Here is a 25,451-nt window from a genome sequence, read left to right as displayed (position 1 = left end):
GCACATCCATAAACTGTGCCAGAAGAGATCAAGCAGGGAAGAGAATCTGCTGTAGCCTACTCACACCATGAAAAACCAGAGTACAAGGACCTTGTACAGAGGATCAGAACTGGAGAATTCTGCCAAGGGTGTTAAAAGCTACAAGTTAACCTACAGCAAAATCTAGGTCTTTCTACCCACTAAGGCAGGTTACCCTTTTAAATGTAACCTTTAAATATAGTTTTTGGGGGGCAGAGTAAGCTTTTACATGCATCTTCATACCTGTCCTCCAAGTTTTCCTTTAAAACCTTCACAGTTAAGGCTTTAACTTTAAAATACTCACCTGTTCACAGATCCAAACTGTTTCCAAAAGACATTTTTTCATCCAGTCCTGTGACAGCAAGATTAGGACCTAAGAAATCTTTAAGTGCCTAGTAATTACCCTTTGTTTTCACAACCATAATTTGAGTTCTTGTTACCATTGCCTACCTGAAATCCTTTGATAAAGTTCTGGACAGAAAAATCATGGTACAAGAATATGTTGATGAGAACCTGCAGAACTTTCTCACCCAGTTTAAAGGGAAACTGGGCTGTCAGAAGCAGCTAAGGGAGACAAAAAAGGAAAAGTGTAGCCACAGCAGAAATTCTTTCCTAAATTCAACTTAGCAAAATTTATATATACAATTTGATATAACTCTCAGTATGTGTTAGCATTCAACTAAATGAGATACTAAACATGCTGTCAACTTCTAAAAACAGTATTTCTACTACAACATCCAGACAAAGATTGACTTTCAGTTTATTATTTCACCACATTTTTCTAAGTACTTTTTACTAATATGCAACATTTGAAGTTAGTTTTGCATAACACTGTTTTTGTATTTATTTTTAAAATTGCAAACAACAGAACAGAGATTGCTGTACCAACCAGGCATACCACTATTTTCAGCACGTGTAACAGCGATTTTGGAAATCCTGCAAAGTGCTGTACCAGGAATCGCACAGGCACAGCGTCTATATGGCTTGACCATTTGGATAACTCTGCTAATTTTTGACAGGCAGCAAAATTCAGGCTGAACTGAATTTTTCTATGTTTAAAGCTATCGTTTTCTGGAACAAAGTAAAACTCAAATCAAAGCACTACTTTCATGAAGAGGTGGGAATGTCAAAGTGTAATCGCCCAAGTATGCGTGCACAGATGTGAATGCAAATGTAAGATGAAAGCAGATGTGGGAGTGCATCTCAATGTGAGAAGGAAGTTCTCAGTATTAAGCTACTCTGCAGCTATGAGTAGAAATATCCAAAAGTCACAGCTCTCTGGAACAGATTCCATTTCAAAAGTTTCAGACAAACCTACTTTTAAAGTCCACACATGTACACTGTGCTTGACTACACACACACTCCTATTTAGAAAGGAAATTACCTTCTCAATTATAGTAGACAGGTGGTCCTTGCAGGAAAGGGACTGGAAAAGCTCTATGCAGAGCAGAGAGGAAACAGAGTGAGGAAGTAAGCTGTGGATAATCATTGGAGATGTAGCGATTCCAAAAATCAGGACTAGAGGTAATTCATGAATATGCTGACTAGATCATGGGGGGAGACAGAAAAAAACATAATAGTTACATTACAGAAAATCATTAAACAAATGCACTATGTTGCTACTGCAGCTTAGATGCAGAAAGGGGTAAATTAAAAGATTTGTTGCCAATAAACCAAAAGAGTTTTGATGTGGAGTAAAATAAAAAAAGAAAGGAAGCTATTTAAAGCCCTAAAGTAGAAAAGCAAATTGAATTACATTTTAGGATTCAAATTTCAGGAAGTGGCATAAAAAGCATGTTTTCAGTTAGAGTATGGTACCAGTCCTTTCTTCCCAAAAAGTCAGAGAACTGAATCTTATGATTTTTTTTTTTTCAAAGAAATGGAGTAAAAATAGGAAGAGACATTAAACAGCTAACAGCCTCAAGAAAATGTACAAATTTTATACCATTTAATAAATTTAAAATAAATATGAAACCCCTCTAACGTTCTATGTTCCCATTACACTTAAAAAAAAGAATTCCGACTTCTCCAGATTCAATCTTCCTCTTCAGATAATTTTTTAGTATATGCTTTGGGAACTGATAAGTAGGACCGAATGTTTTATTCCTTGTGAACAGCATACAATTGATACAAAATACAATGTTTCCAGTATTATTTCATCACTATTTTCCATTTTTTATTAGATACAAGGAGATAGAAATTCTGCTATCTTAAATATCTTCTAGGTTAAAATTGACAAATTATTCCTTTCCCCTGTTTTCACCACAGCGATTTTTGGACCTTTGTGTTTTAATTGTTATCACACAATTATTTAATTTCTCTAACTCCTCAAAAGTCTTTGCTAGAGATTTAAACATAAACCAAATAAACTTCATATATTACTGAGAGAAACTGAATCTTGTGATTAACAGAAGAACCTCTCACATTTACCCACTTCACCCTTATTATTAAACATGTGTAAGACTGAAACGGAGACAATCCAATCTCTACAATTATCCCAAAGGTCTTTTTCAAAGCATTATGCAACTCTGCCAAGCTTTTATTTTACCCATTACTTTTAATCAAGACAATCTTTAAGTTATCTGAATCCTCTAAACCTATTTTGTGAAGAGACACAGTCTATGAAAAAAGTGTATTTGCAAATAGTTGACTGACAGACCTGAACTGCACTTCATTTACATTCCACATGCTCATAATTAGGTATTTATCCTTGCCACAAAAAGTAAAATAAAACACAACACTTAAAAAACAATTAAAACCTCATTTCCCCCTGCCTTACACCCTAATTACTTCCAGGTAATTGTGCATTTCTGATTTTACTTCTTGAAATATTCCCCAGAGAACCCATCTGCCAGATCTGAAGTAGGCAAAATATTTTTATTGTGGGTCTCTCAGCAAGTGAAATTGTCTAGCCTTGTTTCGAGGTAATGTCAGGTGTGCATGCTGCAGCTGAATTAATTGTACAACTGCAGCCTCAGTTCTGCTGCAACTATAGTTTCAATCTGGGGACTAAATGTAAAATGCTCTTTTTAGAGAACAGCATAGGTTTTTTATTGGTATGCGTGAAGGAAGGACAGAAGCACAGTAGCACCTGAAGTAGTCATCTACTCATTACAGATCCTAGCCAACACTGAGAAATTCTCTGGGGAAGTTTTATATACTTCTATTAGTAAGCTAGTGACCTTTAAGCAGCATTACATCAGTAGTCATATGCAAAATATACTCTGCAAACAATTTTAAAAGTCTACAGAAGAAAGATCTAGTCATCTTAAAAAATTAGTTTCAGAATCACAAATTCTGTAACAATGAATACCAATAAATCCTTTTATGTAAAGACTTAAATCATCCACCCGATATCTCAACCAAGTCCTTAGGCACTCTGGTTCAGAGTCCCAGGTTAGCTTCAGAATAATTTATCCCCAAAACCTAGCAAATAGTTTTTTGCTCAATCACTGCTGCAAAGAAGCAGCATCAATATTTGATTCCAACTCTCCATGGGCCTCAATGTTACACTTCAGAACAGCTGCAAGTAGAAAATGGGTAAAGGAGTGGAAGAACTGAACTTCAGGTCACGTTACCTGCTGATGACTATGAAGTCCTGAAGTACTTTTGTGGTGAAACTTTCCATGTCTTTGAATATAACTACAACTGGAGGAGACTGACAATGTCTAGAAGAGGAAGTTCTTTTTTTGCTTGGAGTTTCAGAATTTTTTTCCTTTAAAGCCATTTGTTATGCATTAATAAACAGAAGACAGGAAAATAAAAGATTAAATCACATCTACGATACTATAATGCCCCAAAGTAATATGACTGACTTTTTGCTACAGTTGTATTTATTATTAGCATCTAGAATTGCAATTTTTCTTCCATTTGGCTCAGCAGGAAGTGCAAACAATAAACAAATTTTAAAACTCCACATTCCAACAAAGACAAGAATAGCTCTGTCAGACAGAACTGGTGAAATTCTGTTGCGACTGAGGGAGAAGATTTGAGTTGCGTACACGGATGTTGCTCATTTCCTATATCTTTAGTATAGGAAATTATATGTTATGCTAGTAATAAAAAGAGCATGTACTCATTAAACTTGTATTTAACACACTGCTCTGATGAAGTCATCATAAAATCAATTCTAACTTTTATTCATGACAGAAACAAAACTTAAAATTTCATTAGCTTTATTAAATACTAAATTTTTTATTAAATACTAAATTCAAATTACTTTTGAAAGTTATCTTCTCACTGCTTGTCAATGTAGCGTGGACTGCAGATGACATAGGGGCACATTAACACTAATACAGTGCCTTTCCCCTGGATGGCTGTTCTTTCTTAGGAAAGTTTTGTTGTAATAAACAAAACATCTCAGCACTCCTGGGAGAAAAGCATCTGGCATGATGTTGATACTGCATTTTAAACTTCTAGTTCCAAATTAAACATATGATAAAATTGTACCTTCTGCTTGTTTTTCGGAATTCTGACATTCATACCTCATCAGAAACTAACCCCACATTTGTCATATATGTTACAGATTTATACTCAAATCACCTCCATCTCAGTTATTTCTTAGTATTAAATGAAAAGCTAACCTTTGGTATTTTTTCACTACGGCACAGAAATTTGAGTTATTCAATTTCTTTTTTAAAAGCATATAAAGGTCAGGCATTTTTATAAACCAGTGATACCAAAAAAAAAAAAAAAAAAAAATCATACCATTGTTACACCCTCATACCAGCTGATAAGAGAAGTCATTGAACATCGTATTCTGTTCTGGGAAACCTGCACATAGTCTTCGTCTTCCAATGAGTCCACATCTATATAGCAGTTCATCAGCTGCCCCATCAGCTTCTGCATCAGATTTTTTATGCCTTCACAACACATTTTTAGACACACATTAAAGACATTCGGTTATTCGGTAATACTTCTCCAACTCATACTCTAAAAAATTATCCCAAGTTATCACTTAGTATTTTTCACTTTTCGAATTATTTTCCTTCTCTCTCCAGAATGGACATCTCATGGCCCAGAAAGCTTGAAACTATTCATGATATGCATGTTGTTGATGAAATAAAAATTATCCTATTAATTTGCCTAGATAGCAACAATTCAGGTTAAGAAGTTGGCCCTGCACCCTTCCTGAACTCCAGCCACATGCTATAGCGACGTAAAAATAAATAAGGCAGCCAATCCATACATCTGGGGATGCTGCCGTAAGTAATTTTAATCTTTGTTCTTAAAAAATAAAAAAGGAGCAAGGAGAGTGGGACAAAGTTTTATTCTACCTTTTCCCTCACTGTAATAACATGACTGTAAGCATTTAAAAAGCGGAATACACCATCCAATTAAACATGAGAAAAGTCAACCTACAATATCAACATGGAATACACTAAGCAGCATGCTCTTGACATTTATGCTACAACCAAGTAGTATTTCAATCTTCATTGTTTTAAACAGAACTGGATACCTCTTAAAATACAGCAGGCATTATTGCTATGTTGACATGGGATTGAGCAAATTTTTAGAAGGTCTTCAAGATCCCTCCATCCCATTACTCTTACATTTGGAGGCAAAAGCAAGAATTTCTAGTTAATTGACAGCCTACTCAGATGAACAAGCAAAGCTATTGCAGTACCTGGGCAATCTTTGGCTTCCAGCAAGGCTACATAAGGAGTAATGTTATTCTGAAGGACTTCTGAGAGACTTCTAAAAGTCAAGTCATGATCTGTAACATTCACACCTAGAAGACAGACAAATTCTTACGGGCATTTTTCCTGTGATTTGTGACCACAATGATTGAATAATAAACTGAACTGCAGACAAAAAACAGAAGATACCTCAAATATTCAAGGAAGGAATGAAAAGCATTGCATCATCTATGAGGAAAGATGAAAAACTAGCACAAGCTTAGACATATGTGTTAATACTAGCTGCTTAAAACAACAGGGAATCACTGCACAGACCCCTCTTATAATTTGGTTTTGTTTTTTTTAAAGAAAGATTTCTCAAGGGTCCAAATCTGCAAGGAGTAGGATTGGTTTTCTATCTTCCCTGCTCCTCATACCCTCAGAAGCCATCCACAGTTGTCTAAGGCCTGCAGAGACAAGAAGAGGAAATTCGAAATTCACCTTCTCTAGAAGAGCGGTGCATACACCTGAGACCTGAATCCTCACATGCCTTATGTAAGAAGGAAAATTACTATGAGTTAGTATGAATTACAGTCTGAATTTACTATGAACTACTCAGTATCTACTGCCTTTGTTAACATCCTTGGTCAACCACAAAAAGAACAAGTCCCTCCAGAAGGCAAGTCACAGCTTCTTCCACAGAAACATTCAGAGCAGGAACTTCTCACTTGCTACTACTGACAAATGTAGACTACCTTTCAGGCTTTGTTAGTGCTCACATGGTAAATTTGAAGCACAAGCCTGATTTTAGGTTCCCTAAAATGATCCACTAAAAATGCAATCAGGTTGGCTTGAACCAGGTGTGGGATTACAGTTACAATCCTCTGAAAGAAAGGAGGGGGAAAAAAAAAAAAAAGAAAAAAAAAGGACTTCAGAACTTCAGCAACTTTGGTTAAGATCTTCAGCTATTTTCTTCACCCGCTGCTCCTTTTACAAGAGAATGACACTGCTTTCATACACGTAAAGATGCACTGCAAGAACATATATCAGAAATACGGAAGCTGTGTAATTCCATGGTTAGCCATAGAAACTACGAAGAACGTTGGTGGCAGAAACAGGGACAGAATCAAAGCATCTCCAGTGCCTCAGGAAAAAAAACCAAATCACTACCAGATACCCAAGACAGACCTTTAGGGAAGGTGTTACCTTGCCCTATTACGCATACAAAAGGGAAAGAGGTCTTATCCGGCTGCCTTCTCCCAGCCCAATTTCTTCTGTTAACATTTCTGAAGCTGATATTGCTCACAGTAATTGCTGGAAGTCAGCAATGTATTTTTCTTTGACCTCTGTGTCAGTTTTAAGCAGATGTACATAAGAAAATATATCTTTGAAAAATTACCTAAGACAAGAGCTGCAGTGGGGATTTCTCTGGACTTCATCCGACAAGTCCATTCTGTTGTCTTCTCTTGGAACTCAGAGTGAGACCGCCTGAGAAAACTTACTAAGGTGTCAAATAACTGCTTATTCAAGTCCTCCTGTATTTGCTGTAAACAAACACAGAGAAATTTTATTTGTAAAAATGTGGAAACACCAGAATATCTTCCTTTTCCTACCCCTTTCCTTTGTCATTTTCAATCCTTGTAACTCTAGGGTAAAATTTTAAGTAACACTAAGTTTTCCTGTGAACTATAAATATGCTAATTTATTCACTGTGTGGCAAACACAGACATTTCCCATTTTGGAACTTCTGGTCAAATGCCTTAACAATAACTTGGAAAGCAAATGAGCTTAACTGTGTTGTCACACCTTTAAAGAAGGCTTTAAAGAAGGAGAAAAACACCCCATACTGACAAAGTGTAAGTGACACAGGAGGAATAAAACATTATAATTAGTTTCTGGAAGAATGTTCATGAAAATTCCTATTATTCCCTCTTGGCTTACAGAACACCTGCAAACATTTTTCTGAGAAATCTACATGAGGTCAAACATTCAGCTCCTCCAAACTTAATTCAGGGTGAAAGGAAAAAAAAAAAAAAAGGAAAGTATTAAATATGTTTTAGTTTTATAGGAAAAAATACTAAACCACATGACTGCTACATTTGCTACACTGTCTTTTGCCCTTCAAGACGATTTTCATACACACATGTATATATATGCAGGAATATATGGAAAGATGAGAAGTCAGGAGGAGATAAAAGTTTTAAAGGCAGATATACAGTGGCAGCATTTTATATTTCTTTTATTATGTATCTTTGAAGATCTGTCTCTAATCCAAGATATGCCTTCTGCTAGAACAGACAAAAAGAGTACTCTGAAGTTCAGCGTATCAATATATACTCTAGAAAATAGATGTTAGAAACAAGATTAAACCCCTGCCCCCAGTAAAATCATCATCAAGATTTATTAGCAACAAGAAGTGACAGACACCAGTGAACCTGATTTTAAATGAAGTGGCAAAGGCCAGCTCTAGCAGCATTGATGAGGCAGCAATGAAAGGACTTAAGGTCACAGCTCCAGACTGCACATGGTGCCTGCTCAAAAACCTGAGCTCCATTTCCATTATACAGAAGAGTTCCTGTTGCTCTCCTGAACAACTGATAAAACTGCATACCAAGTAATCTTACTGTTTTCACGCTCTACTTATTAAAAAATATTCTTCTGGCCTTTCTGATGTTGACTGTACACTTCTGAGCTCCCACCTGATAAATTCTATGGCAACTCAGAAGAAACTGTAACATGGCATTTTAAAAAGAAGAGTTTATGCCATCAGCTTTATAACAGCATCATAACAGCTCCTGTATTACCATACATCCCATAACAATCCTCTGAACTTCTGCTTCAAAATCCCATCAGACCTTGAGCTGCTTCTGATCATTGTTGTACATGTTTTCACTAAGCTGCCCTAACAAGAACGTGAATCCTTACTTCGCATGGTATATACTATTTCTTCCAATGCGCACTTGTGAAGATGGAATTCAGTCTGCTATAGCATTACACATTTACTTAGCTTTCTTAAAATCCATCAATCTTTTCTTGTCAAAACAACCTGTTACTGGCACTATTTCGGAAGTGTTCCAGAAAGTATACTAGGCTGCTCCGCATCTCAAGTGACCAACTCGTTTACTTGCATGACACTGCTCACTCCGGAAAAGTCATATGAACTGGAAGTTTGACCTCTGCTATCACACTAGGTTTGGCCATGATTAGCTGTTGTGTTGTCTGAAAACCACTATCTGCACATTAGAGCTAGAATTACCGTATTACAGCCCTGCACTTAGGCTTTTTTTTTTTTTTCTAACCGGGATGATGGTAGTGCAATTGGAATTCCTCACCTTACAGGAAGGGAGTGTTTCAGAAAGCCCTTGATGAGATGTATCATAATAAGAACATTTGCAAGGCCACTGCTGACAGCTGGGGTCAAAACTGGGATATGTTGCAACATTGAAACAAAAAAAGTTACAAAATTCACCTTCTAAAAAGGAAGGACAGTTCCTGCAGTACTTTTGTCAGCTTTTCATGATGCGAGAAGCCTGAAAGGATGTCATCACCAGACGACAGATGGTGCTGCCACAATCACAGCACAGTTTATGATGGACATACAGAGGCCAAGAGTGCTCCGCAACAAAGTACTTGGAGGTCAAATCTTCTTCACTCTTCAACACCTCAAGTAGCTACCAGAGAACTGTGAAAACACCAGCACAAGCACATGGCCTGCCAACAAATCGTCAGGTAGCACTACCCTGGCAAAAACTTCGGAGAACATCCTGCTAGGCTCCCTTAGCAGAGTAACATAACCCCTAGAATAAAAGTCCAAACCAGTAAACCACACATTTCCCAGGTATTCTGCCAGGGATCAGGTTTACTATGCCAGGGATTGAAAGTATATAAAAAATAAAATCCTGACTAGATAAAGCCCGCACCTACCTGGTCTGACCTCATAGATGATGCTGCTTTGAGCAGGAGTTTGGACTAGGGACTTTCTAAGGTCCCTTCCAACCTGAATTATCACACAATTGTATATGTAAGAACAATTATCACCTCCAAGTTTGCCACAGTGTGATAAAAGGATGGTAATTCAAAACTCAGTAGAAAAAACATCAGAGACAGCTCAGAAGCTGGGTAAAGAAAATTCTATGTATAGCAGCAAAAGTAACTGCAGGCAATCTGCCCTTGGGCAAATCAAACTCTAAGGCAAGGCCCATAACAATTTGTCAAGGTAGCATGAACAGTCTTCCATCATGAGGATGAAGAATGGAAGAAAGTATTTGGCAAACTCCTAGCAGCCTCAAAGAAAACAAGGGTAGGAGATTTAGAACAGGAAAGAAGGATGATTTTGCAGATGGCAATGGCTCTGTGCTTCTGAGCAGTTAAGGGAGGCTTTTGCTATAATGAGCTGTGTCTGCTGCTCTGGGAGAAATCCTTGCAGAGCACTAGGGGAAAAAACAAACAAACAAAAAAAACCAAACCCTACACTTCTTCAACCTGAAAAGCCTACAGCCACTGTTGACAATGTAGAAGCATTGTCTCAAAAGCCTTGACAACTCTGTGCCAAAGACAGAAGATCCAAGAAAAGGTCTTCCAGAAGTAGCTACAGAATGTCATCTTACCTATAGTCCACTGTGTAGCTGACAAGGCAGTTCCTTGTGCAGCTGCCAACATTACTGGCACTGCTGGTAGCTAACCCGCCAAGCTGAAGCAGTTGGCAGGAAGATACCAAATATACATCCACAAACTACTGTGTGTTCTCTATAATCAGCACGGCAATGTAGTGCACTGCTTTGCTCAACCTGGCTAGTTACAGTTTGAGAAGGGTGCTGACTAGTCAAAGGGAGCTGGATCATGGAATAGTAGAAACAGAATTAGAGGAATTTATGAGTTTAACCCAAGGGTCCAGAATGTAAGCTACATCCAGCTGGCTTCTACTGTACATCCCAAAACAAACTTTGGAAAAAAATCTCATTATGTTGAGAGTCCAACAGCAGGCAGAGGAACACGGAATACTTGCCCAGAATCCTTGACATTGAATAGAGGAGGAAATCCCCGCTGTATGGAAGCAATTATTCATACTACAACAGAGGCCAGCTGGCTATAGGGACACAACAACAGCATGCCATCTAACACACAACAATTAGGAGGCCACAGTTCAGTAGAAATTAACTCTGATCCCCATCAGACAACCCCATTGACACTAGCCATACTAATTCAATAGCTGTGTCATTCAGTATTTGACATCCATGTAGTTTTATTTGTATAAATCCACTGTGAACCCTGGGCTGGTATGAACTCTGTAACACTGAGGTCAAGAGCAGCCTAAAATCCTCAGAGGGCTGGCAAGCACGTAACTGAACTGAACACAGAAAACAGCAGCATGCCAGGAATTAATAAAAAGCACAATTAGTAAGAAGAGAAGCTTAGAAGCAGCAGCTTGAAGCATCAAAAGCATGTAGTTTTGTGGTTAGAAGTAATGTGTAATTGATGGATTTGTTATTACTATTTTATATTCTGGACAGGGATTTCAGTGTCAGTCAGTATTTCTGGTCCTTTTAAGTGTGTAAAAAAAGAAGATCTCCAGAAACAAATAAGCAAGCAGTGTTGTCACAATTGAAAATACTGCTTTAGTATTAGGTGCAAGACTCACCTCTGTTTCTGATTTGATCTGATTCCATAAAGACTGACAAGTAACAAATCGCAACTCAGTATCCTCTGAATTGTTTCCATCTCTTTGTCTGAAAACATTAGCTAGAAAGACAGAAAGCAAAGGCAAGCACAAGTAAGATTATTAAAACAAATCATTTTTTGTTGAGAAGAAAACAAAACACCCTACTGAAACAAGAACATCTTTATACATAAATATATCTGAGGGAGATGACTTTTCTCTTAACCAATTATTTAACTGGTGGTATCTGGTAGAATAAGCGAGGGAACAAGCAGAATCTATTACCCAAGTATGCAGACAAAAGGCAAAGAACCAGCTTCCATCTCAGTTCCCAGATGAGCTAAAGGCTAAATCAGAGCAAACAAATAAAATTTTTCAAAAATCCTTCCCTTGCTTCAGAAAGTTTTGTGGGTCTCTTTCACCTGTTAAATATTCAATCCTCCTTCACTGTTAGTGAGATATGAAACCTAAAGGCTTGCAAGAATAGATACATGCAAATCCTTTCTGTTCTCCAGGGAAGATGCAGCTAACACCAATTTCCTGAAAATAATAAGGTATACTGGGAAAGAACTGTCAGGTTACATGGAATAGATTGATTTTTTTTTTTTTAAAGTATATTCAATGAACAATCATGCCAGCAAAACTTTTAAGCACAAACTGGGCCTATATTTCTGGCTCTCCTCTAAATTGCCTCTCACTTCTACTATACATGTTCTTTATGAAAAAGAAAAGGAGAATCAGATCCTTTTTGGTGCAACAGTATCTTGGCACATTTTCCAAATACATCTGGCTTCCCAGGTGCTGCTCTGCCTCACAGATGTGAGTACAGAAACTCTCTACCAGATTCCAACTAAGAAGGAAAAACGGAGCTGGGAGTAACATGGGAGACTGAACAGAAACTAGTATAACTGAGATTTTTCTTGTTTTTCCTCACATATTCACACAGTCTATATTTCCCTTAAAATAAAAGCAAAAAAAAAAAAAAAAAAAGCACAGGCTTGGAACCATCCTTCTACTCCCAGAATACATTAAGTGGACCTGGTGTAGTTTTAATGCTTTACTAACACCACCTGGAAGAACACAAAGACTGAAGGTTAAAGAAACAGCCTGTTAACTGTTGCTACAAGGTGACTTTAAACAACGATTTTTTCTAAACATATGCATATAAAAAATTTAATTTGCTATCCATTAATGTCCATTCAGTAGTCATTGAATGGAGCATCAGCAGTGGTCTGATCTCTAGAAAAGGACCAGCTGATGAGCACATTCAATCTTCCAAAGCATTCAAAACAGCTCTGTAAATGACGAACAAGAGGCATCCCTCATCCTCTATTTTCATCGCCTCCCCTAAACTTAACACCTCATTTGTATCCCTAAGGAAAATGACTTAAAATACATAACCTACTCTGATTACACAGGTCTTGGGCTTTTAGTTACAGAAAATTCAGCCACCAAATTATTGGCAATATACCAAGGCATAATTCTTTTGATACTAGCAAAACTCAAACTCTAGGTGCAAATGCACCTTTTGGGGGGTGCAACAGTATTATCAACTACCGATGCTGTGACATTTCGCAACTGAAACTTCACACTTGACAGGTTTGGGCTTTCACGCTTGGCAGATGCACATCAAAGTACTGTTTATTTAAAACACCATTCTAACCAACTGCTGTGAGCAGCCAAACTAGCTCATCTCTGCCTCTCTTTTAGGGGTAGTTCAGTCAAATTTATTTTTTCTGTCTCAAAGCATTTGCTAACTAGAACAACATGTTTAGTAGGATTTATCCAAGCATTACTAATCTTGCAAAAACAAAAACATAATATCCAGTAAGGGGTAAAATTTCAACATGGTTTAAGTGCATATATCTTGGATGTTGATTTACCTTGCAATGACTTGGAATGACAGACGGGATTCTATCTTCCTGCCTCTCATTCCCTGAGCTACAGATGTGCCAACTCTCATGGAAAAAATAATTTGGGATTAATTTTAAAAGCAGGTGTTACAGTAAGTCCCTCTGGTGATTCCCACAAAAATCTGGCCTTATTACTTTCCCCTCCACTTTTTTTATACAAATTGTCACACCTTTTGACAGCTCTGGTGCTGCCCAAAAAAATTTAATCTGGGAATAAGAACAGTAAGTTTCCTAACTGGATCTCAGACAGCAACTATTTAAGCAGCATTATTTGTGGCTCCAGTAAAAGTCAGTCCTGTTCAGTCTTCATCAAATGACAAGAGACCTGTACACACAGTATATAGAATGGAGAAAAGAAAATATGCATAACAGACACTAGTGGACAGAAGACACGGAATCTTCAGAAATGGCTTTTATTTCTTCTTTTCCTCAAGAAACTCAAGCAAACTACAGAGACTATGATGAGACTTATGAACGGGATATGATTTCTGACACCCATATCTTAAAAGTGTCTCATTCAGACTCTTCAGATAAATAGTTTGTCAGTCAGTGAACAATTTATGGTAGCATGGAAAGGAGTTTTCTTGTAAAAAAAATGTGCAGAGACAAAGATAGCTATATGAACTTGATTGCTGGAGATTAAAAAAAACCCACATTTACACTAGCCAACAGTTTGCAGGGGTTCCTCCAAAGAAATCACTTTTCAGCAATATCAACACCAAGGAGCAACAGAAACCCTCATGAAGCTATGACAGAACTCAATCAGATGTGGTGAACCTTCCAGGATTAACCCTTCTCAAGCACAGAAACATACAACAAAATACACTAACCTGTTTTATGAGAGACCCTTCTCTTCTTGGGACTTGGTTTAAAAACAAAGCAGCCCTAGAGAATAGTAAAAAAACATAAACTTCAATAAAAGCACAAATCTGACTCACTCCTGAGGCCACTTTATTCTCCTTCAATTTCAGTGCTGCATTAAACCAACAATTTGAACTTAACTGCCACCATCCGAAGGATATCAGTTTGCATGTTGTCCCTTTGTATTCCTGTTTCAAGCTGGAAAACTAGTAGAAACAGTATCCCACCATATCTGGGAGGAACTTCTTCATTTTTCTGTTATGTTCTTCAATTCAACCATCAACTAGAACAGCAGCAGATTCTTCAAACATCTCAACCTCCAAAAGGTTTAGAATTAAGAGGAAAAGATTCCCTGGGGACACATCAGTGGAGTTTTCTCAGTACAGTTTCAGTTCAAAACAAAACAAAAAAAGAAGCAAGAGGCTGGGATGCATAGAAAAGGTGATCCAGAATAATGCAATGAGTATTACTAAGTAATTTACAAAAGCCAGTGACATGCCCTATCTACAGAGGACAAATGCATCCCGACTTGGAAAAGTAAAGATGGTTAGAAGCAGAATGATAAATGGTTTGGAAAAGGTTCAGATAAATAAAAACCGTGGTTCCAAAAAGGTCCTCCAGACAGAAGTCATCTCCCAGTTAGATCCATTTCATCACAAGGGAAGAGGAAATAAAGCACAAGTATTAAGCTTTGAATTCTGGAAGATTTTTTTTTTTCATTTTCCTTTAGAAAACCTGAAATTTCTTCCCCCATCCTCTCAAATTAAAAAATCAGAGTTATAATAATTTCCTATATATCAGAAATCATCTGCATTCCCCAGCTCTCATTGTGAGGTTCTTGTGCTACAGCGAGGGGGAAGGTAATAAGTGTTCAAGATCAATAGACTGATTCAATCCTGTATTTCTCAATGAAGGTGCTTACGCAAGCAAAGATTACTGAATTCAACCTAGGATAGTTCATCCACTAGCATAGGAATGATCTAGTGAAAACAAAACTCCAGAGGTATGTTCAATTTTGATCACAGGCACTAGTCTGTTGGGTGACTTTGGACATGTTATTTCCCTTCCGACACAAGTAAGAAATTGCACTAAAACACTGATAACAATATTGGCCTCCTCTGACAGACAGCCATATGGACTGCAGGTGCCTTCAGATACTTTCTGTTTTACCACGTATACTACCAACCATCTAAAGCCAGCTGGACAAGAGTTGTGCCACTTTTAAACACTCTGTAACAATTCTACTACAAAAAACTATACTACAGTCTTATTTACGCTGCAGTATGCACAATGTGTCAGAACAGTAATTCACAAAAGCACAACTAGAATTGGCCAAAATAACTATAAATCATATGTAGAAAGGAAAAACAATGTATGCTTAATCAAATCAAACACAAATGCTATTTCATGCTTTACAAGCATTGAATTTCCCTACACTGCTGAATGTGGCACAGATCAGAATATAAAATGGCAAAGAAATACTGGTGAAACACTGGCACAGGTTGCCCAGAGAGGTGGCAGATGCCCCATCCCTCGAAACGTTCCAGGTCAGGTTGGACAGGGCTCTGAGCAACCTGATTTAGTTGAAGATGTCCCTGCTCATTGCAGGGGAGTTGGACTAGACGACCTTTAAAGCGCTCTGACAACCCAAACTATTCTATGATTCTATTATGTATAAGACAAAGGGGGCAAGGCAGGGGGACATGTTTCACCACGTAACTACTTAAAGGCAATAGCCATTTTTGGAAGGGAAATCCACCTGTTTTGGATTAAGTTTAAACTTTGTTTGGAAGTACTTTCCTTTACTCCTGAATGTAATAACCTGCACAGCAAATTCCACACCAAAGGACCCAGCTGCACATCACAACTCAGTGAAAAATAACGTAAGGGAGAGGAGTCTTCTGATGATAAAACACACCCCTCCTGCTGTGAACCACTACTATCGTTCACTATACAATCAAGCAAGACAGGAAATAAGTTAAAAGTTCCAATACAACATTTTAGTCTCGCTACATATTAACACACTGATGAATGCACTGTCCCTACTGCCAACCCTAACTATAGGCCAGATAAAAGCTTTCAGCTCAGAAATATCAAGGTGATAACAGATATTTAACATCATGTGTGAGTGACAGAGCTTTTATTTTTATTTCTCCATTACATTAGTTTTGGGGGAAGACACAATGAATGTTTCAAGGTGGCAGCAAGCGATGCTAACAGACTTCAGCTGGAAGCGACAAAACCTACAGCCACAACACTACTGCTCAGTTCTAGGGGAGGTTTACTTCAAGTACGAGCAATTTTCGTGTGCTAACAGGAGAGGAGCAAGGCAGGAGGACTGACTGTTGGGAGAGGCAAAAGTGCCTTGGGTAAAGCGGGACCGAGTGGGCGCCAGGGCACAAAGGCTTGACAGAGCAAGGGAAGGGAACAGACGACGGAATAGGCAACTGGGAGCCCGGGCACAGGGGATGAGGGCAACAGCAGCGGATGGAGACAGGAAAAGGAGCAGACGCAGAACGCGGAAGGCAGACAGGACAATGCTGCGGGTCCGTTCCTTCAGCAACCGCATCACCGCGCCGTTCTCTTCACGGGGCCCGGCAGAGACCGCTCCGAGGGGTCCGCTCAGGTAGGACAAAGCCCCCGTCGCGCCGAAGCGGGAGAGCAGCCAGCACTTTGCGCACGCCAGCCCCGCAAGGCCGGCCTCCCGCCGCGGTACGAGGCCCCGAGCCGCCTCGGCAGGGCGGGACCGAAACCCAGCGGCCGATCCCCTCGGAGCGGCGGTTGGAGGGCAGCCCCCCCCCCCTCTCACCTTCGAGACGGAGCACGTGCTCATGTCGCCCCTCTCGCGCCCCGGGCCCGAGCGGTACCGGACAGGCCGCCCCGCCGCCAACGGGGCCGCAAGGGGGAGGGGCCGCCGAGGCCGGCGCCGGCCCGCGGCGCAGGCGCACTCCGGGAATGCCGCGCGGGTCCCTGCTTGTCCGTGAGACGCTCCGGCCTGACGGGATCTCTTCGTCGCTCTCTCCCCTTCCCTGCACAGTGGGACAGCCCTCTGCTTCTGCTCATCTCCTCCGCGCAAAGAGGGGCCAATGGGCTCTTCCTCCCTCTCCCACTCCCGTCCTGAGAATGGTACGACCCAGCCCGCCCCTGGGCGGGCAGAAAGGAGAAAGGTGGGGGGGGAAAGGGGCAGCTGAGACCTTCCGCCTGGCAGCGCAGCCATGGCAGCCTGTTCCTTTCGGAGGAGCATCGCTTCCCAGGTACGCCTCTCTCTTCCGCAGCTTGCCCGGAGGAGGGGCGCGCCATAACTGAGACTTCCCCCCTAACCCAGACCCCCCCCCCCCCCCCCTCTCCGAGCGTCTTAAAAGTGGGTCCGACCCATTGCCAAGAGGCTCGGCGCGGGCTTCCCTGCCCCGCCCCTCTCTGGCGCGTGGGGGATGGGGGTGGCGGCGTGCTGAAGAGTCACCCCCGGGCCCGTCCCGTCCCTTGCGCGTGGGGACAGCACGTGAGGGGTGCCTCCCCGCCCGGCCGGTCCGGTCCATGGCGGGAGGTCTTGAGGGGACCGCCGTCCCCTTGGGGCCTCTTACACCGCCTGTGCTGCACCAGGCGTGCAGCTGTGCCGAAAGCCTTTACCTCGGTTTCCCCTCCCCGCGAGCGTCAGCCCGTGAGCAGTTAATCAGGAGACTCTTCATCTTGGCGAGAATCCAGCCGCTGGTAGCTTGTTAGTGAGGCCCTGGCGTGGCATGGGGCCTCCTTGTCCTCTGCTCGCTGGGTGCGGGATAAGCGGAGTGAGGCGCAGCGGCTAGATAAGTCGATAAAGGCATGCGAGAGTTTGATGGGATCCTTCATGAGTAAAAAAAAGAAACCCACCCACCAAAATCAGCTATACGTGGTGTTTTTTCTTGCTTTTCCTAATGGTCCTTTAACATTTCTTGGGGTTGTATTGCATATTTTTTTGTATTGTTTGTAATAGTTAATAAATATTTGCTTTTTTACCTGAGTTGAAATTTGCTTTCAGGTATAAACGATGCATCTCCTGTTAATATTTAAACAGGAAGCAGGTGTTTTTCCTGGATCTTTTTTGCTTATGCCACTTTGTTCTTTATTTCAAATTTAGCTTTCAAAGGTTTTGGATCTGCCACCAGAAAATTTAATAAAGTCCATATCTGCAGTTCCCGTCTCCAAGAAACGGTAGTGTTTACATTTTATCTTACAACATTATATAATGTTTTATTATTTTCTGTTGTGCTTATTATTGCAAGAGCTTAGCAGGACTTCAGGGAAAAAAAGAAATTCAGAAAAAACAAACCTAAGCTAATATACCATTCCAATTATAAGAAGATACCTAAGTCTAATTAAATCGCTCTGTTTTTTCAGGCAAGCTCAAAACAAATATAATTGCTTAAAATGCTGTGCAAATTATAGGCAGTGGTTGAATGGCAACTGTTTCAGCATTAATGATCTGAATGTGAAACTGCTTAGAACCAATGCAAAGTTATTATGGATTTTTTTTTCAGTATCCTGCCTGAGAGGTGTAATGAAATAAGCAAGTAAATTACATTTATTCATGAGCATAATCTTTGTTCTTTCTGAAATGGTGTTCTCACCATATCTACTTTCTGGTTGTATTACTTGGAGCAGAGGTAGTATTTGGCTTTCTATTGCAGTTTTCTAAACATAGTGAGCTTTCAGGTGTCTGTGACTGCTTTATGTTTGCCAGTTAGACTTTTCGTATGCAGAGTCAGCTTGGATCTGCCAATTCTCCCCATCATTTCAACAGGTTGGTTTTTTTTCCTGATTTTCATGTTCTTTTTTTCAGACATGTTGCTGATTTCCAGCTTTCCATTGCTTCTGTAACAGAAGGCTGTTCTAGTAATTGCTTAGCACAAGATCTTCAGCGTCGAGCTCAGAAGCTAGCTGAAAGGGTATGCTAATGTATTGATTTTGTATATTTGATGAAATAACAAACTTACAGACTAGAGGTGCAACAAGAAATGGTATTCTTTCTCCATGCATCTGTTTGAGTACTTTAATGACTGCACCTACTGTAATTTTACACAGAATCTTCATGAGGAATTGGAGAAGCAGCTTTAGTTAACGTTCTTGTGAAATTATTGTTTTCAGATAGTTTGAGAGTAAATAATATTTGTGAAGGTAGGAGGGTATCTAAAGGGTATGCCATGGCCCACACTGTTGCCCAAAACTTGAGGAAGAAAATTGAGTATGTGGTGGCTTAAAAATCAAAGACGGCAAAATACAGCACCAGGATAGCAATGGAGAAATTTATCTCATGGGTCAGAGAGACCAGATTTTCAAATCCTTAACTGCTTAAAATTGAGGTTTCTTAGAACAGCATTTTTTTAGGGTCTGTTAATCTGGGAAATGGCAGTAGCTGAGGTATTAAGGCTAACTACAGCATAAAAAAGCAGCATGAAAAACAAGGTTTACAGAAGTGACACAAACCTTGAAAGAAGGGAAGGAAATAAAAATTTTGAGAAGTTGGCATGCATAAAGTTGAACAAAAGTGGGATCACAAAGGTGATGATAAAGTTTGAGGGATCATTTGAGCTGAAATAAATCCTTTACAATCTAAAAATGTGTTGCTGATGCCAGTGAAGAGGAGTATAAACCAGGAAGTTGTTGCAAAGTTAGTTGCTAAGTGGAGCTACATTGCGTAATAAAAGTGCAAACAAGATGCTTCATCTGCATCAGAAAGAGCAGGCTTGAGAAGAAATCAGCTGGGTTCCTATATGATCAGGAGTTAAAAAGGACAAATAAAAACAGTTGTAATACTACTGAGAAGCTAAACTATTTTTCCATTTCATTCTTCACTGCTGAGATGTTGAAGAGATCCGTATCTTGGACGCATTCTTGTAACAGATGAATATTCTGGCTCAGGTGAAAAAAGAACTGATGGTGTACAGGTATACAACTAAAAGTTCTGAAACAGCTTGAAGATCATAGAATCATTGAATGGTTTGAGTTGGAAGGAACCTTCAGAGGTCATCTAGTCCAACCCTCCTGCAATGAGCAAGGCCATATTCGACTAGATCAGGTTGCTCAGGCTGTACATGATCTAGAACCGTAAAATAATTTAGGTTGGGAAGGATCTCAGGAAGTTACTGATCCAGTCTCCTCCTCAATGCAGGTTGTTGAGGGTTTTTGGATGAGGTTGCTCAGGACTTCTGAAATCTTACCAGGTTTTGAAAGCCTCCAAGAATTTGACAGCCGCCCTGGACAGTCTGGTCCAAGGACTGTAACATCATGGTAACAATTTTTTTTCCTGTGTGTCTAGTCTGTCACTTTAAAAACAACTGCTGTTCCTAGAGGTTAGAAAGCTAGAAATTGTCTCTCTCCTTTATTGTTTGTGGCTCATTAAATAAACCTGGGACACTTAGCTCTATTTCCTTACATGGAAGAGCAGTTGTTACAGTAAAGAACAGACCATAAATGTAAACCCCAAAACTGAATAGATGATGCTGGTTAGAAAAAGGAAAAAATTCCATTAGTCTCTTACAGTGGTTTTTGTTGGGCAGTGGATAAAGGACATTTAGTAGATCTAGTATAGTTTATATAGCTTAATATATTAAGTAAATTTAGTATAATTTAAAGTAGGTAAGCAGTGTAGAAACTAGCAAAATTTGACCATATATAAAAAACTAGCAGGGAGACAGAATAATGTAGGCAGTGATCAGTTTTTGTCATGATAAACAGTTGATGGAGTACCTCAAGGTTCAATAGTATATTGTTAGTCACTTCTGAGGAAATAGGTCACCATATTCAAAATACAGATATTTAGGTTAGGCAGAAGAGATGGAAATATTTCTTTTTGACTAAAGTAGCCTAAATAATAAGGCAACATGATACTAAATGAAATAATGTGCTCTGACATGCTGAGAATTGTCTGTCAGAACGGATTTGTTTCCCCGGGCTTTTGATTTAATCTGGCTGGCTGATTCTTATTTCATCTTTGGCCTGTTAGCTCTTTGGAGAGTGGACATCACGTTTTGGGTATTTTTATGCCCCTGTATAGCATAGCGGCATTCTGGTCTGAGCCTTGAGCATGGGGAGATCTGGTTACTCAAGAACCACAGGGCACTTGAAGGAGAGGTTGTTAAAGGTATCGAGAGGCCAGATGAGCACTCATTAAAAAGACATGAAAAACACTGAGATGACAAATGACAGATTATGTAGAAAAATGTTTAGCAGAACAAATGGTATGGAGAAAGTCCAGTGGAAATTTCTGTTTTCTCTCTGCCCCATAACATAAGTAAAAAGGACGTTTTGTAAAATGAAAAGGCAGGAAATTCAGAGTCAATACAAGAAATATTTTTTCATGCAGCTTGTGAATAAACATTGGAGTTCGTTGTTGTTGGAGCTTGTGAAGGTTAAAGAACTTCAAGGCTAAACAGGATCTCATCTCCTGGTTGAGTTAGTTTCTAAGCTGGAGACCCAACATGGGGGTAGAATTTCTTCTTCATGCTGATGAGCATCAGTAGGAATGTATAGCTTGCCTGTCTCAAAGATATTAACCAAGTGGTAAAGTGATTGTGTCGTCTTTTATGTGCTTTCCATCCCTCTTTTTTTTTTTTTTTTTTGGACACAATTTCTTGGCTATGAAAGACAGCTGGTTTACTAAGAAACTCTCAAATCTTACAGGTTAAGATCCAAAACTCAGCCTGTGAAGAGACCAAAATTTGTGTAAAGAGGAGGTTGACATTCGGGATTGGATGCCCAAATATTCTTGATCGGTTCAGAATTTTCAAAACATGTGCCTTATGGAAATTGTAAATGAAGTTTTTAATAAATTCACCTTTAATATCTTTATTTTGTGTTACTGGATACTGCAGAACATTGTCACTAAGGTCAGAAATTTCAAGAAACAGCAGTCCAAAACTTCTGTCTCAGGTTTCCTTTAAGACATTGATTTTTTTTTTTTTTTTTTAAGTGCTGTCAGGTAAGTTGCCAAAGGTATCTCAGCTTTTGTGTGTACAAATAGAACAACTACTGTTCCCAGTCAAAATAAACACAGACTGTACACATGCAGGGACTGAAGTAAAATGCATATGTGACATGTCAGGCTGAGTTACATCAGACCTGTTAAGCATGGATTGGAAATAATAAAATCATCCCTTTTCCAACTGGATTGATTAAATGATCCATTTGTGATTGCTTCAAACCAACAAATAACATTTAATGTTTATAGTGGATTAGATTAATATTTATAGTGGATTGAATAACAATTTTCTGATTTAGCTGTTTTTATAGAGAGCTTCTGTTTTGTTTTGTTCTTTTAGCTACAATGTGATGCTGTAGTGAGTGAAATCAATGCTGGTCCAGGAACAGTGAACTTTAAGATAAACAGGGAATTATTAGCAAAGGTGAGTACTATATTTCAGGTGCATTAAGGTAAAAATAAATTCCTAAATATAAACCTATAGAATACTTACCTTTCTAAGACAGCAGTATTTTCTATGTAAAACTGTCTTTTGTAAGCTCTCCTTGAGGATCCCCGTTGCTGATTTGTTATGTATGCCCTTGGAATGAGGCTCATGAAAGTTTATCCTTACGAGGAAACAAAAATGTATCTGCTGTTCACTGATAATCGTAACTCTTTTTTTTCTTCTCTCTTTCTGCTTTAAAAGGCAGGCTTGGCGTCTGAGTTTCTACAGTATACAACTGAAAAGTTTTGACCTTGCATGTAAAGACTCTTGTTTAAAATAGAGAAGAATGAAAAAAAGATAGCTGAAATAAAAGTATTTGACAGCAGATCTATCATTACATACTTTGCTAAAAAAAAGGGGGGGAGTGGGGAAGAAGTATTTCTCAAAGTCCAGTGCCTGACTGAAATGGAAAGCTTCGTTTGTTAAACCATTAACTTAACGAAGGGATGATACCGCTGAGTCTACAAGAGTAGTATCTCAGTTGTACTCTCTCTGAATTATTTGCAAGAGCTTCATCAAGATGAAGCTGGTACTGTTAGACTGGGGACTAAATGAAAGCTTTGCTAAGCCAGTTCAACTAACTTGTGGAGCAAGCTACATTGTGGTGGTGTTCATGGCTTTAACCTATGGGGATAGCAACTCATGTAGAAAATGATATTGTGGTCTTAGAAAATTAACCACACGTGAATTAGGGGCAAGAAATTGCGTCTTACCTAATGCTGGTGAAGCCTTCTTCCTATGAGTACTTCCACCGAATTACTTAGGCTTATAGTCCTCTTTTCCTGAATGGTAAGACCCTTTCTTCTTGTGAATTGTTAATGCTTAGGCATGCCTATCAATCAGTTGCTTTATTTATTGCCTAAAAAAAAAATCACTTATTTTTCTTTAGCTATTTATAATTGATAAGAACATAGCAGCTGACTATTCACCGAAAGAGTAGTTTCAGTGATAAATTGTGTTCATGGACAGGATTTCATGAAGTGCTTTGCCTGTAGGGATTCTAGTCAGTTTAATGATTCAAGCAAAACTATGTGTCTGATCTCCTAAAGTTTTGCTGGAAAAAATGTGGAATTAGGACATACAATTTTGCATTATGTCACTGAGGAGAGAGGAGGAGATAAAACATAGCTGTGACTTCCACTGTTAAGGAGAATAGGTCTATGGGTAAATTTGACGATTTGTGTGTGTGTCTACTTACCTTCTTAGGTGCCATAATAAGAACAGAATTAACACTTTTTTTACAGGCACTGTTCTTTCTTTTTTTTTTATTTATGCAATATCTGTTCAGAAGAATTTAAAGTTGATTTTTGGAGGGGGAAAAAAAAGAAAAGTTTCCACTGAACGGAGTGAAATTTGCACTTTAGATCACATTGTTAAAGGTCTCTATTATCTTTAGGAAATTTGTTCAATACATACAGATTAACGTATTAGGTTTTGTAGTGTATTGGCATTAGTGTGACAAACTGAAGGGTATGTACAGGGCCTTAGCTTGCTGTATGAATGCATTACTGCTAATATAGTCAGCACAGGATTCCTCCTCCCACAAATTGTGTGCAAGCTGTTGAGGAAATATTTTAAGGCATTTTACACAGTCTCCATACTTTCAAAGTAGACACACTTTTGTAGGGACCATTCACAGTGTCCTTACAGACTTGCAGGTGGGGGAAGGGAGGAAGGTGTGTTTGGACACATGAGGATTAATACTTGGGTTTCTTTGGCACTGAAAGAACAGAAAGTAGGAATAGAAAGTAGGCTGGGTTTTTGTGCCTAGAAAACCTTAGCAGTTTTAGTAGATTGTGAATGTATTATTTTTTTCCTCTTCCTGTTACAGACTTAAGTGACTTGGTAGTTCTGAGGAGGCTTAAATTCTTGCAAAAGTCTCTTGTTTTTCTGCTTCCCCATTGTATATACATGCTCTCTTCCAATGGGAAAAGAAAAGAATATTAGGCAGGTGCTATTCCTAAAAAGGATTAATAAAGAAATACAGTGGACAGTGATGCAAAGTAACTGGAAAAAGGTAGAAACATTAATCTGCCTCATGTCCTAGGATGAAAAACGAAAGCAGTTTAAATTTATACTACCAAAATTATAAATAGCTAAGCCTCTTTTGTCTGTGCCACTTAAACCACTGGTTGATGTTTAAATATGCTGTTGGAGTTACGAATTACCAAACATCCCACAAGCTGTTGTTGCAGTGTACCTGCAGTGAAATGAGGGAGAGGATCCTCTAGTAGTTGCTTTGTCTCTTAAATTGGCTTTAGTGATAATTACGAAGACTAGAACTCCCATACTTCTGTGTGAGATTTCCTGAAGCAAAATAAATGTGTTCATGTGCTATTCAGGTGACCTGCATATGTATGGTAATGCTCATGCAGTCAGAGCTCATGGGATTTCTCATAGGCCCTCAGTCACAAGCAGTGTGGGGGAGGTCTGATGTGTCCCGAAGGGTTGGACCTACGTGATCTGGCTGTGCTGTGCACAGCAGGTGTCCCCTGTATTCACACCTTGACAAAAACCTTGGATATAGGTCAGGACTCCTTGGCCATTTCTCTGAAATTCCTAACACCTCAAAGTGTGCCTAGATAAGATGTATTTGTGGGAAAGGGACACTTTTGAGGAAGCCCACCATTATGGTATGTAGCTTTTTCAAATTCAAATAGAAAAAGAAAAGCCTGTTGAGAACATTTCGCTACACAGTGAGGTAAATTCTCTAGTCAAATTTACTGCTCGTAAGCTCTTCTACTCCAAATATATGGTCAATTCTACAAAGTACTCATTTTAAAATGTGTTACCTGAATTAGGAGAGGTGAGGGTTCTGGTTAGAACCCTATTTACATGAGGTCATTGTTCTGCCACATTCTTGGACTTAGTTTCCTTTCCTGTTTATCAATTACCCCTGGGTTACTCTCTTGCCCTTTCATGTTATGTAACTAAAAAATGATAAAAA

General features: G+C 39.2%; 2 protein-coding genes across 2 annotated transcripts in view; one reads left to right on the top strand and one right to left on the bottom strand.

The window, feature by feature from the left end:
• ORC3 (origin recognition complex subunit 3) overlaps positions 1 to 16,899 on the bottom strand; it is a gene marked incomplete at its 5' end in the record, with an annotated part of 41,288 nt that extends 24,389 nt beyond the window's left edge. Inside the window, 9 exons of the mRNA XM_081998515.1 lie at positions 469 to 582; positions 1,403 to 1,562; positions 3,597 to 3,733; positions 4,726 to 4,880; positions 5,645 to 5,749; positions 7,036 to 7,180; positions 11,275 to 11,375; positions 14,036 to 14,090; positions 16,876 to 16,899. Coding sequence (XP_081854641.1) covers positions 469 to 582; positions 1,403 to 1,562; positions 3,597 to 3,733; positions 4,726 to 4,880; positions 5,645 to 5,749; positions 7,036 to 7,180; positions 11,275 to 11,375; positions 14,036 to 14,090; positions 16,876 to 16,899 — 996 coding nt within the window. The remainder of the gene's footprint in view (positions 1 to 468; positions 583 to 1,402; positions 1,563 to 3,596; positions 3,734 to 4,725; positions 4,881 to 5,644; positions 5,750 to 7,035; positions 7,181 to 11,274; positions 11,376 to 14,035; positions 14,091 to 16,875) is intronic.
• Positions 16,900 to 17,281: 382 nt separating this feature from the next.
• Positions 17,282 to 25,451, top strand: part of RARS2 (arginyl-tRNA synthetase 2, mitochondrial) — a gene marked incomplete at its 5' end in the record, with an annotated part of 40,470 nt that continues 32,300 nt past the window's right edge. Inside the window, 4 exons of the mRNA XM_081997455.1 lie at positions 17,282 to 17,320; positions 18,178 to 18,251; positions 18,880 to 18,985; positions 22,358 to 22,441. Of these exons, the coding sequence (XP_081853581.1) occupies positions 17,282 to 17,320; positions 18,178 to 18,251; positions 18,880 to 18,985; positions 22,358 to 22,441 (303 nt within the window). The remainder of the gene's footprint in view (positions 17,321 to 18,177; positions 18,252 to 18,879; positions 18,986 to 22,357; positions 22,442 to 25,451) is intronic.

The sequence above is a fragment of the Phaethon aethereus genome (genome assembly GCF_964289735.1).
Source record: "Phaethon aethereus genome assembly, chromosome: 3".
Classification (NCBI taxonomy): domain Eukaryota; kingdom Metazoa; phylum Chordata; class Aves; order Phaethontiformes; family Phaethontidae; genus Phaethon; species Phaethon aethereus.
This window is presented reverse-complemented; position numbering and strand designations above follow the sequence as displayed.